This window comes from Parasteatoda tepidariorum, chromosome 2 (genome assembly GCF_043381705.1).
Source record: "Parasteatoda tepidariorum isolate YZ-2023 chromosome 2, CAS_Ptep_4.0, whole genome shotgun sequence".
Taxonomy (NCBI): domain Eukaryota; kingdom Metazoa; phylum Arthropoda; class Arachnida; order Araneae; family Theridiidae; genus Parasteatoda; species Parasteatoda tepidariorum.
Genome location: NC_092205.1, coordinates 35,607,327 through 35,624,352, shown reverse-complemented (window position 1 = coordinate 35,624,352; position 17,026 = coordinate 35,607,327). Strand labels below are relative to the sequence as shown.

The 17,026-nt window shown below is 25.7% G+C and overlaps 1 protein-coding gene across 13 annotated transcripts in view; it reads left to right on the top strand.

Moving 5' to 3' along the window:
* LOC107442970 (F-BAR domain only protein 2) overlaps nt 1-17,026 on the top strand; it is a 49,104-nt gene that overhangs the window by 11,729 nt on the left and 20,349 nt on the right. For 4 of the 13 annotated variants that reach the window (XM_071177443.1, XM_071177442.1, XM_071177441.1 and 1 more), the window contains exons 7-13: nt 366-390; nt 4,143-4,222; nt 4,865-4,963; nt 6,331-6,427; nt 7,043-7,228; nt 12,281-12,415; nt 15,836-15,868. In XM_071177443.1, coding sequence (XP_071033544.1) covers nt 366-390; nt 4,143-4,222; nt 4,865-4,963; nt 6,331-6,427; nt 7,043-7,228; nt 12,281-12,415; nt 15,836-15,868 — 655 coding nt within the window. The remainder of the gene's footprint in view (nt 1-365; nt 391-4,142; nt 4,223-4,864; nt 4,964-6,330; nt 6,428-7,042; nt 7,229-12,280; nt 12,416-15,835; nt 15,869-17,026) is intronic. The other 9 variants (XM_071177452.1, XM_071177451.1, XM_071177450.1 and 6 more) reach the window with 5 other exon arrangements.

Here is a 17,026-nt window from a genome sequence, read left to right as displayed (position 1 = left end):
GCTAAAATAATCAAGAAAGGCAAAGCATTTAGGTATTATATTTGAAATTAATTATTGCCACAACAAGCATTGTTGTTTGTAGTAAAATAGAATAATTTTTAAAATTGGTCTTAGATTAAGGTCCTTGAAAATTTTGTTGAGGTCCTTGAAAAGTCCTGGAAAGTCCTTGAATTTCAATCTCATCATAGAGTGGGAACCATGTAGGTTATCCGATACAAGTAATACAAAGGTTTGAAAAAATAAATCATAAATTTTCTCTGCTCATTTTTTAATGCTGTAGTTTAATTTTTAATGAGATTATATTTGTTTATATCATTTAAGGGATTTTTAATAAATTAAATTTTTTTGATGCTTTTATTTTGTAGGCGGAGATGAAATGCAAGAAAGCCTGTAAGTGTTTTTTTATATTTTTAATATGCTTAATATTAAAACAAATACAGCGATGATTGTGCTCCAGAAAAAATCGAGATTTCCGGATTTTTCGCTAACCTCGATCCATAAGTTTCTCGGAATCCAAGGTCCAGAAATTTCAAGAAATCATCCATCGCATTTATAAATAAAAATTCTTGTATGTTTTTTTTTTTTTAAAATATTAGAACTAGAATTTATACTTTGCATCTCTTTCATTTGTAAATATTTTTTCTGGTAGAATAATAAATATGATTAGAGATAAAAGTTAACTTATACAGAATTATTCATTTAAATTATGCTTCATATAATTTATTTAGAATTTCATGTTTTAAAAATATTGATGATTTAAATTTATAAACACATTAATTTTTTGAAATGCGTCATTAATGATTTTACTCAAGAAATTTTCAGGATTTTTGAGTTGAACTCACAATCACCCCTGTAAATATATCTTCTTCATCAATTTGATAAAAGAGTGGGAACCCTGATTTAATTGAAATTATCTTTAATCAAAGAGGGAATTTTATTTTAACCGTTTTTATCACATTTGTTATTACTCTGATAGTTTAATTGCAAATTTCGAAAAAAATACTGTCCAACTAATTTAATTTGGCCTTTATCAAAGACTGCATAGAAATCTCCAAGTGTAGTAGACTCTTTAAAATCTGCATGGTTTCAGACTGGAGGATTTGTGGCTTTTAGGTTGTTTAGATATTTATTTCAATTTTAACTAGGCAGTGTTTCTTCGTGTCTGAATATATAGAGTATATTTGAATCTAAATGTATTTTGATGCGATTTTTATTTGTGTCGAAAATGAACATTTAAGGATAAAAAACATATAAAATTTAAGTATAATTTATTTTTATTTTTTATCTGATTTTTAAATCTTTCAACTATATAGTTTTCTTGAGTTCTCCCCAGGAATAAACAGGGACATGGTGCTTCCTCACGGAAAAGGGCACTTTGATTTTTGAAATAGCACTCACTTCGTTAAAATTTATCAAAATGTGTAATATTATGTAATAATTGTATTTGATCCTCAGCAGTTTTTAAATTATCCTCTTATACTATTATATGCGGGTAATTCAAAAAGTAATTTTCACTCATTATCAAAATACGAGAAAATTTTGTAGTACATAAGAAATAATTAAAGGCATGCTAAAAGACAATTATTGTGTAGAAATTTTTTTCAAAAAAAGTAACCTAAAGAAGAAATTAATTTATAAGCAACTTGAAAGCTTTTTTTTCTCTTAAATTTAAATTGAAAACTTTGAGAAAGTGAACATTTAAAGGACATGAACATTTAATAATCATTTAAAAAAAAATGTAATTATTTAAATAATTTTAAAATTTAAAGTATCTTAATTTTTTAATATCCATAAAGAAGAGAAACTTATAAAAATTTAACCAGTTGGGAATAATCTTAATGATAAATATTTGTAATAGTATTAAACCTGTAAACAAGAATTAAACCTATAAACAGGAATTAAACCTATAAACACAGATAATTTCACTAGTGTATAATTATTATTTAACCGACCGGCTTGTGTAGGGGGCAGGGAACTGCCCTTTCATCAGAAAGGTACTGTTTTCGAATCGCGGGCAAGGCATGGATGTTCTTTCCTTCTTTGTACTATCTGTACTTACTGTGGGAGTGACGTTGGCCCACCTAATATGATGCCCCTATAAGAGAAGTCAACAAATCGCCCTGTAGACGCCTGAATCGACGGATGTTAACACAGGCGGGCATTAGAAAAAATTAATAAAAATTATTATTTAAATAGTGAATTAATTTTTTTAAAAATGGAGTATGAATAAAAAGGCAGCATATTTAAGAAATGGCAGTTTTTTATTTATCTGTTATTTTTTTTTATAGAAAGGACACATAAAAGGGCAGGTTGCCCTTTTGAAAACGCTTAAGAAGAACATTGCTTTTCTTTATCGCAGGTTGTAAAATAAAGACACAGATGGAATCATTCACGAATTTGAAAATTTATGCAAACTTTATTTAACTTAAGTCATAAAAATTATTTTATTTGGAAATTTAACTTTAATTGAGTTGTTTACTTTTAAAAATAAGTGAAAATTTTAGGATAGCTTTTTTTTAAGTATTGATATTGAAAAACAGCATTGGAAATTTGATAAAGCAAAAATTTAAGAAAAGAATAAAGAACAATTGAACTTTTTGCTGTTTACATGTTTGTTTAATCCCTTTTAACCCAATTAACACTGTTTATTTTAATGTAGTTTAGAAAAAAAAAATTCATCAAGAGAAAACTTTCATGCCGAACTTTATTTTACCAGTTTCAAGCCCGTTCCTAACTAACTCAATCCCTTTTATAATACTCAATAAATTATTCTCTCATATGACATGTTCACGAATCAAAATACTCCACTGCCATTTAAACTATGAATTATAAAGAGTCTGAGAATCATTTATAAGACTGCTTTGTTATTAGTACAGTAAAACTTGTGTAAGTTGACCACTTGTGGTGCATTGTTTTAGTGGTCAACTTAGACAAGTGGTCAACTTATAGAGGGGGTGGGTCATTGTTTATGTTTACTTTTCCGTTTCCTATATCATGTTGCTATTTAATTTTTTTTTTTACTTGACTTAAAAATTTTATTCAGAAAATATGCAAATGAATGTCTTAAGAAATGTGCTTAAACCTGAATGAACTTCAATTTGATATATTGTATAATTCTAATAATTAGCTAATTTTTTAAAAAAAATTTATTTCGTTAGTTATGCATGTGAAGTGTTTAATAAATATAATTTCTTAAAATATCAGAACACGAAAACATGTAATTTGAAAACTTTAACAAAATAAAATTATTTGAACACTTTAAAATTTATTTACTACACTTAAAAATCAAAGACCATAAATAAAGGATCAAAGCATATTTCAGAGCATTCATTTATTCAAATGCTCACTATTGCAACTGGAAGAATAACTTTTCAATTAACACACCTGTTTTCAATGAACGGATGAAAGAAATAGTCAAAAGCTTACAGTTTCCCTTGATGGTCAACTCACAAAAGGGTTTAGATTAGCTTTTTACACTACAGCCAANATTTTAACATGCATTGCCAAAATGACAGAAAATTTTCTTAATTTTTCTTTTCTGGTCAACTTATGAGGGTTTTAGAATAGAATTTCATAATACTCCTATATAAAATTGACATATTTCAGTGGTCAACATACAAGATAGACAGGTGGTCAAGTTACAAAGGTTTTGCTTCTTTATATTATATAGGAAAAATTCTGTTCTTGATAATTGAGGTCAACTTATGCAGGTGCCCAACTTACAAGGGTGGTCAACTTAGCAGGTTTCACTGTATAATTTTTAAAACTTCAAATAATGATATTCAAATTTGCTATCATATTTTAATTAAAGTTATTTTTTGTGATTGATTTTCATTATATATATGCATTTAAAGCATTGTATTTATTTTATTAAATAAATAATTGGCATGAATTTTTTTTTTAATGAAATGCATTTTAATTACATTTATCTAAAATTTTTATATTGATTTATTAAAAAAAAATTTTTTTCTTCTGAATATTGGTATTTACAAATAACTCTCTTAAAAATAAAGCTTTTTTATTTATTTTTTAAACTGGAGTATCAGAAAGTATTATATTTCTGTTGCCTAAAGTAATGTAATTATTTTTATTGCTATTTGTTTGTCTTGTATTTAAGTATGATTGTTCTTTTTCCGTTACAGGTGATGATTACAAATTTTATATTGATAAGTATAGCACTGTTCGCGAAGATTTTGAAAAGAAAATGATGGTGACTTGTGAGGTAAGTCTTGTACTATATCTTGTTTAAAGAATTCTTATGTTTTTCATTATATTTTGCAATTTTTGAATAATTTTTTTTGTTTAGTGCAAGTTTCCCTTTCTACCTTTTACTGATGTAAACTGGGATCAAAAATTTTAGGACCTAGTTATTCTGACACTTAAATTATTCTAACTGGCATCTCAGTTTGTAGTTTTTCTATTCAATAAAGTATAGACATTTTAACGGGTCAAAAATTTTTTAAAATTTTGTCTACCTCATATTTTTAAAAAAAATTAGGTGTTAAGTATTTTTGTATTAATTTGTTGTATTATTTTGTATTTATTTAAAAAAATAGTAAAATTTAAAATCACAACAGAACTCAATGTACCCTCCAGATAAAAGATGTGAATATCTCTGAGGCCAAATGTCATGCATATTTTAATTATATAAAAAAAAAACAACAAAAAAAATCTTATTAAAATTAAGGAATGAAATTGAAAATTAAAGTTAAATAGTTATCAGTAACTAAATAAATCAGAAGTGGACTCTTCATTAAAACAGATGGTTACATGTAATCATATTTATAACTTGTTGGTATATTAAAAAAGTGCTTAATATGGTGTCTTTCTAATATCCTTTATCTATTTTCTTCCTCTCTATTAGCACTTTCAGAGCATAGAAGAAGCTCATATCAAACAAATAAAAGTTTTCCTTTCTAATTATGCTCATGTGCTAGAAAGTGGACATGCATTAATAGGACAAGTAAGTACACATTTCGTATTTGTTTTGTATTTTGTTCCATATATTAAAATTTCAAAACCAACACTGAAAATATTGATGTAGATGACCGAAACATGAAACTTTCCTCTTACTTGTTTTCATTAATAAAAGCATTTCTTGATGAAGTAAGAGGAATAGAATTAAGGAAATATTAAAATTAAAGATATGAACTCATAAAAGAGATTAATTTTTAAGGAATCAAAGATAAATATTTAAAAGTTATTAACAAATTGAATATGGTATGGAGTGGATTTGTTGTACAATGAATGTGATTTTGAAATTTTGTTTATAAATATTCTTGTGAGGCTGATTGCTTTGATCTTGCGAGGATTCAAAAAGAATAACTTAACTTTGCAAGGAAAACTGGTATTGATATTTATTCATTCTTTTTGTACTGTTTTATATGGACAGATAAATAATTTATTGCCTAGCCATGCATAATGACAAAGTGTGAGCATTCTATAAAACATGTATTTATTTCTGACACTTTTTGATAAAATGGGGTACACACAATTTATTTTGGAATTACAAAAAATTTTCTTATGTATTGTCATTATTATGGCTGTAGTGATTGGCTCACAGCTAGACGGCGAGTTAATCACTAACCCAATTAAAGAATTAAGAGAAGAGGAGCCGGCGTGTAGGCTGGTTTTTCCTTTATGAGAATATCTTTTTATATTTCTGTATTTTGGCCGCTGAGGGCCCTTAATATTTTCATAATTGTTTTGTTTATTGTTTTAAATATTAATAAATATATTTTTGTTGCTGTTGCGCTTGGATATATTTCAAAAGCAATAATCCTCATGACATTGGCGCATTAGACGCCAGGATTCGAACTGAATCACGTGAGTAATTTTTTTTTCTTCATATTTGTATGGAAAATGACTTTCCTAGTGAAAGGTAGGAAAGAGGATTTGCAGTTTATTGCTGCTGAATTTGGTGTTGAGAACACCCAAGACTTAAAACTTTATAAATTAAAAATAGCGATTGTTGAGAACGCTAACTATGAAGAAAATTTTGTTAGAGAAATGTTATTTTCAATAATTGATAGACAAAAAGAAGGAAATGAAGAAATGAAACGAAAGGAAAATATGGAGTTAGAATTACGAAAAGCTACTTTAGAATCAGAAGAGGCGAAGCTCGATTTGGAATCCCAGTTAGAATGTGAGAAAATAATTTTTGAGAAAACAAAGCTTGAGAAAACTTTGGCATCAAATATTTCATATTTAAGTACCTTAAGACTGTTGATTGCATTATAATATTTTTGTGTAAAATTTTAAATTGCTTACGTGAAATTTTGTTGCACCAACCTTATTTTTTCTTTATAAGTTAAAGTTTTTATTTTCTAGGTGCATGTAGAATTTTTGCAACAATGTAATGAAATGGATGTCGACAAGCTTTTAGAGCATATGATCAATGAACGAGGTACTGGAACTGAAAAACCAGGTGCGTTATTTTTTCAGGATTATCTATTCATTTAAATTGTTTACTTGTTTTTATTTTAGCTGATATATACTAATTATAATTTTAATTTTCAGAACTTTAAAAATTTAATGGTTAAATTTGATTGATTTTGACAATTACTTTAGAAGAATTATTTCACTTTTACTTGTCTTCTGATATTTGAGATAATATCTTCAAAAGTTCCATAAAAAAAAAGAACAGAGTAATAAACAAACCGAACCAAAAGAGACCTTTTCTTGATTTAAGTTTCTTACTTCAAATTTCTTATCGATTCTTTTCTTTTTCTTTAAATTAGTTGAGTATTATCTTTTTTCGAATGGGAGGGGGCATGCCATTTTAAAAATAAATTTAAATAAAAAAAATTAGTTCTTAACCGTATAATAATAGTGGTACTTCCCAGATAGCACAGGTCTCTTTGAAATGAATATTTTGACACCATTATTGTTAAAATTGGAAATACCATATAAACTTCTGCCATATAGCCGATTTCTGTTGAGGCTAAATTATCTGTTATGAAAAGGTTTTCTTACTTAATCCTTTAAAACTGGTTTTCAAATTTGAATTGTTTATTTTTTTTCTCTCTCCATTTATGATAAGGGCCTGTAAGTTTTGAAGATGCTGACTTGTCTCCAATAGGACAGCCTCAATCTCCGGACTCATCAGAAAATCACAATGAAGAAAAGTCATACAAGAAAGAAGGTAAAAAAATGTCACTTCACCGCAAAAGCAAACCATCCCGCCGAACCACTTCCTTACTGGACTTGTTTTTTTCATCATCCCTTGGTATGTTTTCTTACCTGCTGCTTCCAATGCACCATGCCATAGTTCTCTTGGCATGTCTGGTTTTAAGATTGCTTTTTCCTTCCAAGTAAACTCTTCCTTGTGAAAAGCCTTTCATAAAAGTTATTTTTGATGTAAAGTGTAGTATTATAAGAGCTGTAATTCATGTTTTAAGAATTATGGAGAAAAAGAATTAAATTATATTTTTAAGAATATTTACTATTAGTTTTATATTTCATAGCTGATAATTTATTTCTCTTATTCAAAAGAAAAAGTAAGGACTACAAATATTTATAATTAAATAAGTAATGAATAAACTATGCATCATTACTTACTGTTTATTTTCACATTTTTGTGCTATTTGTTTAAAAAAAAAAATTGGATTAGTTAATTTCCTATGCAAATTCTTATTCTTTCATCTTAATCCGCTAGTGTTTTTTATTGTGTCTAAAATGGATGCTCAGGATAGTACTCAGTTACAAAACTTTTAGTATTAAATTGCTCTTATAAGTGTAATAACTTTTAGTGTTAAATTGCTACCCAAGATTTTGTCTTTAACACCAGTGGTTCTGGATCTTCATCACTAATATAAAATGTAGATTTTGTCAAAATATAATTTTATGTATTATATATTATTTATTAAATTTTTTGTTTTTTAATCAGCAAAGCAATGAAAAATTTTTTCTAAAGCAATTTTTAAAAAAAATTATGAATTTATAATAATGTAGAACAGCAATTCCCAATTTTTAACTATGGAACCCTAAATGGCAGCAAAACACTGACTTTATAAGGATAGTATATATTGGCAATTTTATTATTAAGAAAAAAATGCTACTTTGTTTTAGAAATATTTAATAATAGGAAAGAAATTTTTTAATATTTTTAAATTATGTTTTACGTTCGACAGTTATGTATGTTATATTTTCTGACAAATTTCTTTTTTGTTTATATATCTAAACTAAATATGAATGAATTAAGTTGAATAACTTTCGTCAAAATTAAAGCAGAAGTTAACTGCAATAAATGTTGAAAATGGTTAATAAGGAAGCATGTTCCTTTATTAAAAAATTTAGTTATTTTATTTTGATTTTAATAGTGTAATGGGAAATACTATTTCAATTTTTTTAAAGCATAGTTTTTTTATAGTTTTATGCTTTTTTTATAGCGTTATTAAAAAAAGCATATTTTCTTGAAAAAAAATGAAGTACTTGGCATTTTTTATTTATTTACACTTAATTTTAAATAATTTCGTAAAAGCAATCAAAATATGAAGTAAATAATTGGTTTTTGATTGGATCTAAATGTAATTGCAGGTTTCAAAAGCATTTGAAAAAAACTTTTCTAAAGTAACTGAAAAAACTGCACAATTTTATTTGAAATCATGATTTTTATTACGAGAAATTACAATACTAACACTTATGTTACGAAGCTTATCTTTTGATTATTTAATAAGCTTAAGAATAATTTTTTTAAAAATCTTTAAATAAGGATAATGAATAGTTTTTGTAAGGATAATTAATAGTTTTGGAATTTTATTTAATTGTGATTGAGGGGTATTCACTTTCTACCTTATTATATATATGTTTTATACTTTATCAGAAAATTTTATACACATTCATCAACAACTTAATCTGATCCTTGTTTACCTACCATTTTTTTATAGTAATAATTTATTGTTGTTATTAGGGAAAAACGTTTAGGAAATAATTGCTTTAGGGTTGTATGGTATTTTTTCCATGTCTGGTAAAATCAATGCCTTAGTGTTAATAAAATGTATTTCTTAAAGGGACTTAACAAGATACTACATAGTTTGATGATTTTAGCTTTTACCACTTATTTAATTGTCACATTTTAAATTTTATTGCATGTCCATATAAATATAACAACAGTTTTTTTTTTATTATTTCAATATTCTTGAATATTTGATTATTGATTTGAGAAATGAGATAGGTAATTTTGATTCCTTAAGCTTTTGAAAAAAAGTTTTCATATGATATCTTTTGATTTGACTAAACAGTTGTGTCATTTTGTTGAGGGCAGAAAACTTTCATTACTTACATTATTTTTATAATTGATTTTTATTTAAATGTGCAGTTTGATCGATTGTGCTTTTTTTTAAGTAAAGAAAGAATTTTTTTTTTTTTTAGAAAAATCAGAATATTGTTTTTTCCCCCCATTTAGTATAAAAATTAATTTAAAAAAAGCAATACAAAGTAAACAATTTTTAAAAAAACCATTTACTTTTTATTTTAGGAAATGAAAAAAAAAATTTTTTTTCTTTCAAAAAAACTGATACGTTATTATCCAAATGTAATTTTATACAATTATTTAATAATCATAATATTTAACTGTCAAATTAAAATCAAATAAAGAGAAAAGATTAAAAATTTTTTTTTTACTTAAACTTTTCGATGCTTTGTTAAAATTATAGGCATAACTTTTTAACAAATGGAACTAGTTTTTTAATGGTTAGCTACAGTAGTTACCTATAAAAACCTGTTCTTTGTTTGCCGAGATAGTTTTTTGTTTTGTTCCTGCTTTAGCAGCCTATTAAAATTGGATTATTCATGAGTATTTGTAACACTTAAACATTTAAACACTTACATTTTAAATATGTACACTTGTTAGAAAGATTCGTTTATGTTTTAGAGTGCTTTATAGAGTATGTCTTTTCTTTATAGATTATGTAAGTACAGTATTATACATATTTGTGTGCTACATAGTTATAGACTGTTATTATATCTGTGTCTGTATGGTTAGAAATTTGTTCTAGTAGAATCATGTTTATGATACAGCAAACATTTCAAATAAGCAATATATTTTCTTTATAAATCGTTTTAATAATTTCTTTTTAAAAGTCCCTACCATGATTATTTATACTTTGATTCATGTATTTAATTTTTTAATTGTCGAAATTTTTATTTCTTAATTGTTTTATCCTTCATATGAACATTAGTTTTTGAAGGTTATAAAAAATAAAAATTGTTCTATTTAGTTGAATAAAAATTTGTTACTCATGCTACCTTTGAAAAAATCAATAATAACAAAAATATTATTAATTTTCATTGACAAGTTACATCATATTTTGATTATGCTATCAAAAAAAAGGGAAAAAAATTAAACATTTAATTGTAATATATTTTTCATTTATTTATATATTCATTTTACGAAATTTAAATTGAATATCAGTTCTGGTAAATTATTTATACCTAATTAAGGTATTAACTTTTAACTTTCTTTAGTATTATGAGCAGACTTCAATTTATTCAATGAAAAAATATATGTATGCATTTAAGAAGTAATGTCAGTACTAGCTTATTTTAATTAGTATGATAGATGAAAATATTTCTATAGTATTTTTTTAAAAGATTTTTTGTTTTAACTGTTAGATAATTGATGCAGATTTTTTGTTTTGCCATTTGCAAAATTCTTTCATACAATGGCTGAGCTTGTATGCAGTTAATCTTACAAGTATTCAAAGTTAATACAAATTGTACCAAGAGCAGACATATCAGTTACTACAAATTTTAGTTCCGATAGCATAATCAAGGAAAGTTTTTAGAAATAATAAAAAAGTAAAGTTTAAAATTTTTTTAATTATGCATCTTTTTTGTTTCTTTATTTTTAAATTTTTGAATGATCTCTTCATGTAATTTATGTTTTATGTCCTTTTTAACTTTATTTATTTAGAAATAAGATTTGAAACTATATTTCATATACTTCTCTGAGTTGTAAATATTTTTAATTATTAAACCATTTAGATATTGAATTTTAATATTTTTAATTAATAATAATATTTTTATTTTTTAAATAAAGGTCAACTTTAGAATTTTATTTAACCATACTATTTTTGCATTTTAATATTATTAGAGAAAGCGCAACAGAAAATAAGTTATCTCTCTTGCTTCAGAGAAACTACTTCTCATGGCATGTTATCCTTATAGCAATTGTAGCATCCAAAAGTAAATTCACATTATTCGAGAAAAAAAGATCAATTCATTATTTCTTTAACTAATATTTGCAAGGTAATTAAGTGTTTATGTGTAAATGTAATGGAAATTCTAATTAAATGACAGGAATATAATAATTTGTTATAACATTGAACATTTTTTTTCCTTTTTTTAGTACTCTTTTTGAATTGTTTAAAGTAGTTTTAGTTGCTAGTTTTATTATTTTTCTATGATCAAAATTAAATATTTAAATTTTTCAAATCAATATGTAATAATAATTTTGCAAATTAAAATGTAATAAAATTTAACTTGGAACACATATATACTATGATTTTGCTCCTCATTTAAATGTCACAACCAAACATTCAAATCAACATGAAAGTACCAGCCATTGCATATTTACCAACTTATTAAGTGACAACTTATGCACTTAATGATGATAAACATGTCATAAAAATTTTTACTATGGTTCCCAACTTATGTATTGATATTTTGTTCCCATTCCTTGTTCAAAGGTATTTTTAGGGATGCTAAATTTTTTGAAATTTTTATACTAATGTGTGTCTCCAAGGTATACCAAATAAAAGAATTGAAAGATTCAGAAAAGAGGTTTGAAATGTGGTAAATAAGGGCTGCTGTTTTGGTTCTGCTAGAAAGTTAAGCAAATGTGCCTTACACCATTACTGAGTACCTTTAGCTCTTTGTGTTAGAGCATAATTCTGTTCTCTCTTTTTTTTTTTGAAATATAGTTTAAAAGTTAAAAGGTAACATGCTAGTGGTAATTAGTTTTTGATTTTTGATATTGATATTATCAAACTAGTTTTTCTTTATTTTAGATCTAAAATCAGTAATACTCCTTTCTAATCTTATTTAATAAATAACTTATTTGAAATATTTGCTGATGTCATGAGCTGGCTTTAATTGTTATAATTGCCATGATATTTATCAAAATTATTTTCAATTGGCATGATGCTTGATTAGTAATTAGATGGCTTGCATATCCCAGCATGGCGTCTTAGCTAGTTGGGGGTTCTGCTCATCTCTTGGGGTTATGCACTTGAAACAAAAAGTGTATTTTGTAGTGTCTTTGAATGAAATTTTCTAGGTAACTCGGATCCCAGTGGAGTGACCAATTCAACGCCACCAAATAATCAGGTCATTGAGAATGATAATGATGTACCAAAGCCTACACCCCCTATCGGTAACACACTGAATAGGACTAACTTCCGAGCCTCAAAATGTAATTCAGCTTTTATGTTCTATTTGCCTCCTTTATTTTTAAAAAATGCCAAATAATTTATGTAGCCAATAGTTTATTTTAAGCTTAGTAATTTAGATAGTCTATCATATTTGTACTTTCTACATTTTTATGTGAGAATGATTAGATATTTTAAGAATAAGAAGTGTGAGACTATAAGCAAAATTTTCTCACCCTCATTTCGTAATATGACTAGTTTTCGCGATTGATAACCTATACTGCAGACATCTGTTGCTTTACCTACTTGAAAGCTGCTGTGATGATATATAGAAAATAATTCTGCTGAGATACATGACTTTGACTTTATTATGTTGCCACCAAAAAATTTATAGTTAAAATTCTAATTAAAAGTTACTACTTACAACAAAAGTTACTAATATGTTGTCCTACCTTTATTTTTTTTAATTCAAATTTATGTGTAATTAATTGCACAGACCATCCAATCATGGCTAAGTACTATTTTAAAGGCTTTATAGTCATGGTAAGAATATATAATTTTGAATGTGGACAGTGCTTGAGCTGGTATTTCTTTCTCTCCCCAAGAAAGAATAACACAAACAAGAGGACTTTGCATCACGATGGATGTAACTTGCACCTTGCCGTATATTCAAGCAGATTGCTTAGTGGGCAGCCAGAATTTAGCTCGTGACTCCCAGTTTTTCACCAGCTGTGAGAGTGATACCCTAACTGACTGCTTCATCTGAGCAATGGCAAATAAATTACACTTTAATTACTAAACGAACTATTTTCCCAAAATCTAAATATGATTAAATAGTTTTCAAGTAATGAAAATCTTCATGTGCCTGCAGTTTAGATTTTACTACTTGACAATTTTTGCATTGTTATTTTTTCAAACTGAATCAATTTACATATATTAGTATTGGGTATAGTAATCGAAACTTACAAAAATACAACTTTCCTCTTTTGTATGAAGGTTTTAAAACTTGCATTTATTTTTTAGTTCTTTTTATCGTCCATTTAGTTATGAAAAATAAAATCTCTTTATTAAAGTTAGGTTTTAGTTAATGAAAAAAAAAAAATTGAGAAAAGGGCTTCTGTTTTTAAGTGTATATAAGTTGCACACTTTTATGTTTTTCTGTTATAGACATGACTATTTTTAACTCTTGTATGTGTCTTATATTCACCCTGTTGCAAAACCCTATTTTTCTGTCTCTGTTGCAAAAGTGACACACATTCGTTGTTCATCTCTTGACACATATTTACCCATCTCTTCCATACTAACTTCATTTGTTGGCGGTGATGGTTTGCTTGAAGACATTATATGCATGTTTATATGATGTTGTCATGATTCTGTTTCATACTATGTTCTGCAATTCTGTAAATGCTGATCTGTGTTATTGCTTTATATGAATGTTAATGTTTTATAATGCAGTTTCAATAGCCATGGAATGTATCTTATGTGCTTTTCTTTTTATCACTAAGGGTGTTTCTTATAGATTACAGGCATAGCTGGTATGTGAACTATTTATTCTGTATTTTAAAACTCTTTTTAAATAAGGAAAATAGAGTTAAGAATTTGACTATTGTGAAGGTAATTTTTTTATGTAAGTTTAGTTCTTTTTTTTTTAAGTTAGATTTTTTTTTTAAAAATTAATATGAATAATAATATTTGTAATTGTGCAGTAAATGTAATTTTTTTGTTACTTTTAGACATTTCTTTAAATTTTTTAAAATTTCAATTTTTTTTTTATTACTTAAAAAAAAAATTTATTTTCTGAAATATTGTTAACAGTTTATAAGTCAACCTGTGATAATTTTAAAAAAAAGATTAGTTAATCTTCTCATAATACTGCTGTGTTTATAAATCTATATATTGCAACCTGAAAAGAATTATCATGCAACTGAAAAGATCCTCATTTGATAGTTCATTAAAAAGTATTCTCTTATTTTGCTAAATCAGAATAGGAATAATTTTTAAAAAACAATACCACATAAACCTTTATTAGTTAGAAATTAAGTTACATTATAAGATTTTTAAAAAAAATACACATTATATTGCATTAATAGATTAAGTTAAATTAAAAAATTACATTAATAGATCAAAATTGAAATTATTCAAATTAAAATAATTGAGTTATTCTTGCAGTGGGGCTATTTAATTGGCATATTTTGCTAACATTCAAGATTTATTTAAATATCAAACAAAGTGATAAGCTTAAGCAACACATTATTTTTTTTTGTAATATGTATATAATTTTTGTAATTTTCTTTTAATTCTTAGTTTTTTTTTAAGCATGTGGTATTATTTACAGTTTTCATGATTTTAGTTTTGCTCAGGTCTTTGGATGTATTTCATTTAGTGCAAATAGCTGCTTGTAACTAATGTAACACTATATAATTTGAACTAAAATTGAAACTTTAAAAGAAGTAGATAGAAGAAAGACATCAAAAATGACAAATTGCTTAATTATTCAAAATCCTGAAAAGCACTTCATTTACAACAATAAAAAATTTTGTTGTAATTTTAAAGGCTGAAGGACAAAGTGTTCCATTTTCATGATATTGCTTTTGGGAAGCAAAGTTTCAAAATCTAGAATCTGCACTGAATGACTGACTAAAATTTATGAGCAATATTATAAGATGACCTATGAAAAAACTTTATTGTATATTTAACCTTACTATATCAAGTAGTATTTATACTTCATTGAAATAACAAAAGTTGCATATTTGTCGGTTTCATAATTTTATTTAAAGTGTAGCATGTTTTTGCCCAAATTTGTCCAATATTGATGAAATAGAGGTAAATGTGTGTATTAATTTTATATACTGATAATATAGAGACTTTTCGTTGTAGCGTCAATTTTCGTTTGGACCATACAGACTGTTATATCGAGCGTGACTCTATTTATTTTTAACTAAAACGTACAAATCCTATTAAAAAATATTTTCAATAGATGTTTTTTTTTTTAAATTTATTTTTGTTATTTTTAAATTTAAGTTTTATTTTATTTAAAGAGAATTTAATATTAAGAGTTATTTTATTAAAGAGAATTTAATTAAAGAGAAGTTAATATTTTGAACTTGTATTTACTTTTGTAAAATATTGCTTGATCTTCAAATTGAATAAATTTATCTAAAAGTAATTTTAAAATAGTTAAGACATGTCATATTTTTTATAATGCATCAGTTGTGATGAAATACTATTACCAGTCCTATATAACTTTTAACATATTCTTTTACCACTATTATACCACTCTTACAACAAATGTTAGTCCCTGGTATTTTCTTTCTTTCTTTGTGACTGAGCATGTAAGTACTAAGTATAATACTACTTTTAATCCTATTTCCAATTCAGCTTTAATGAAATGATAACATTCCATTGTATTAATAACTAACTCTTTGCTGTCTTTTCCCTATGGCTGTGGCTCGCATGGATCACAGACTGGCAATCCTACTGGAACTCCTGGAGTTCAGGTGGCTACAGTCTACTTTCTTATTATTCTAACATTTCTGTCATTAACAATTTTAGAGGATGTTGTTTCTCTTTTATATTAAAATGGTTAAATGCTTAATTTTTTTTATTTCTTATTGCATGTTTAATTATCATCAGTGAATATTGTTTGATATCATAAATTCTTTTTCTTCAAATCTTCTCTTAAAATCTAGTGTAGTATTAAAAAAATTGTTTTGTAATTTTTTTCTAGTCTCTAAGAAATTTTTTTCGTATAAAAAAAATTATAATACTAATTGAGCATTAGGGTGAGGCCAAACTTTTTCTTTTTGACTTGTAATAGAGCTACAAAAAACTACTTATGGTAAGAGTTAATGTTTAAATATTGACAAATATCTGTTAATGTCTTGGATGTACTGCAGCCACAAAGTTTTATTGTAATTTTTCACTTAAAATAATGATTTTAACTAGTTTTATTACAGTATTTTATTTGTAAAAGATGGTTATCTAATAAAAATGTATTAACTGATATTCCTAAAAATACCATGCCATTTTAAGGTGGTGTTGCATCAGTTTGTGTTAAAAAAATGCAACAAAAAAGAAAGTTTATAAAATTGAACTAGAATTCCAGTTACATTTTTAGATTTGAATTGAGGCAGCTTTTAAACAGCTTTGAACTTTTAAAGAGCTTAACTCTTTTTTAGGAAGAACAATTAAAATGTTATTAATATATAAATATCTTTTATCAGTAAAAGATAGTCAATAAAATTAGTTAAAGCATTACTTTTCATTATCAGATGAAGAAATTGAGGAAAAAAAACCTATTAAAAAGTAAAACTTCACAACAGTGCCCCTTCAAGTCATTTATCAATATTTGTTGCATTTTGCTCATTAACTAAAATCAAAGGTAACTTTTGACTGGTATTAAAATTTGAGGTGAAAAACTTTTTTTTTTCCCTACACCCTATTGTGTATGCATTGGCTTCAGAATTATTCATCTTTAAAGCAAAGTGTTTCAGAAAAATATGAAAAATAAAAAGTGAATCTGATATTACATCAAACCTTAATTTTTGACTTCTGTTATTAAATTTAGGGTTTAAAACAAGTTAATAATTTTCATTTGGCTAAATTTATTAATCTTTTTTTTTACTATATTTCTATTAACATGAAAGAAAATTTTG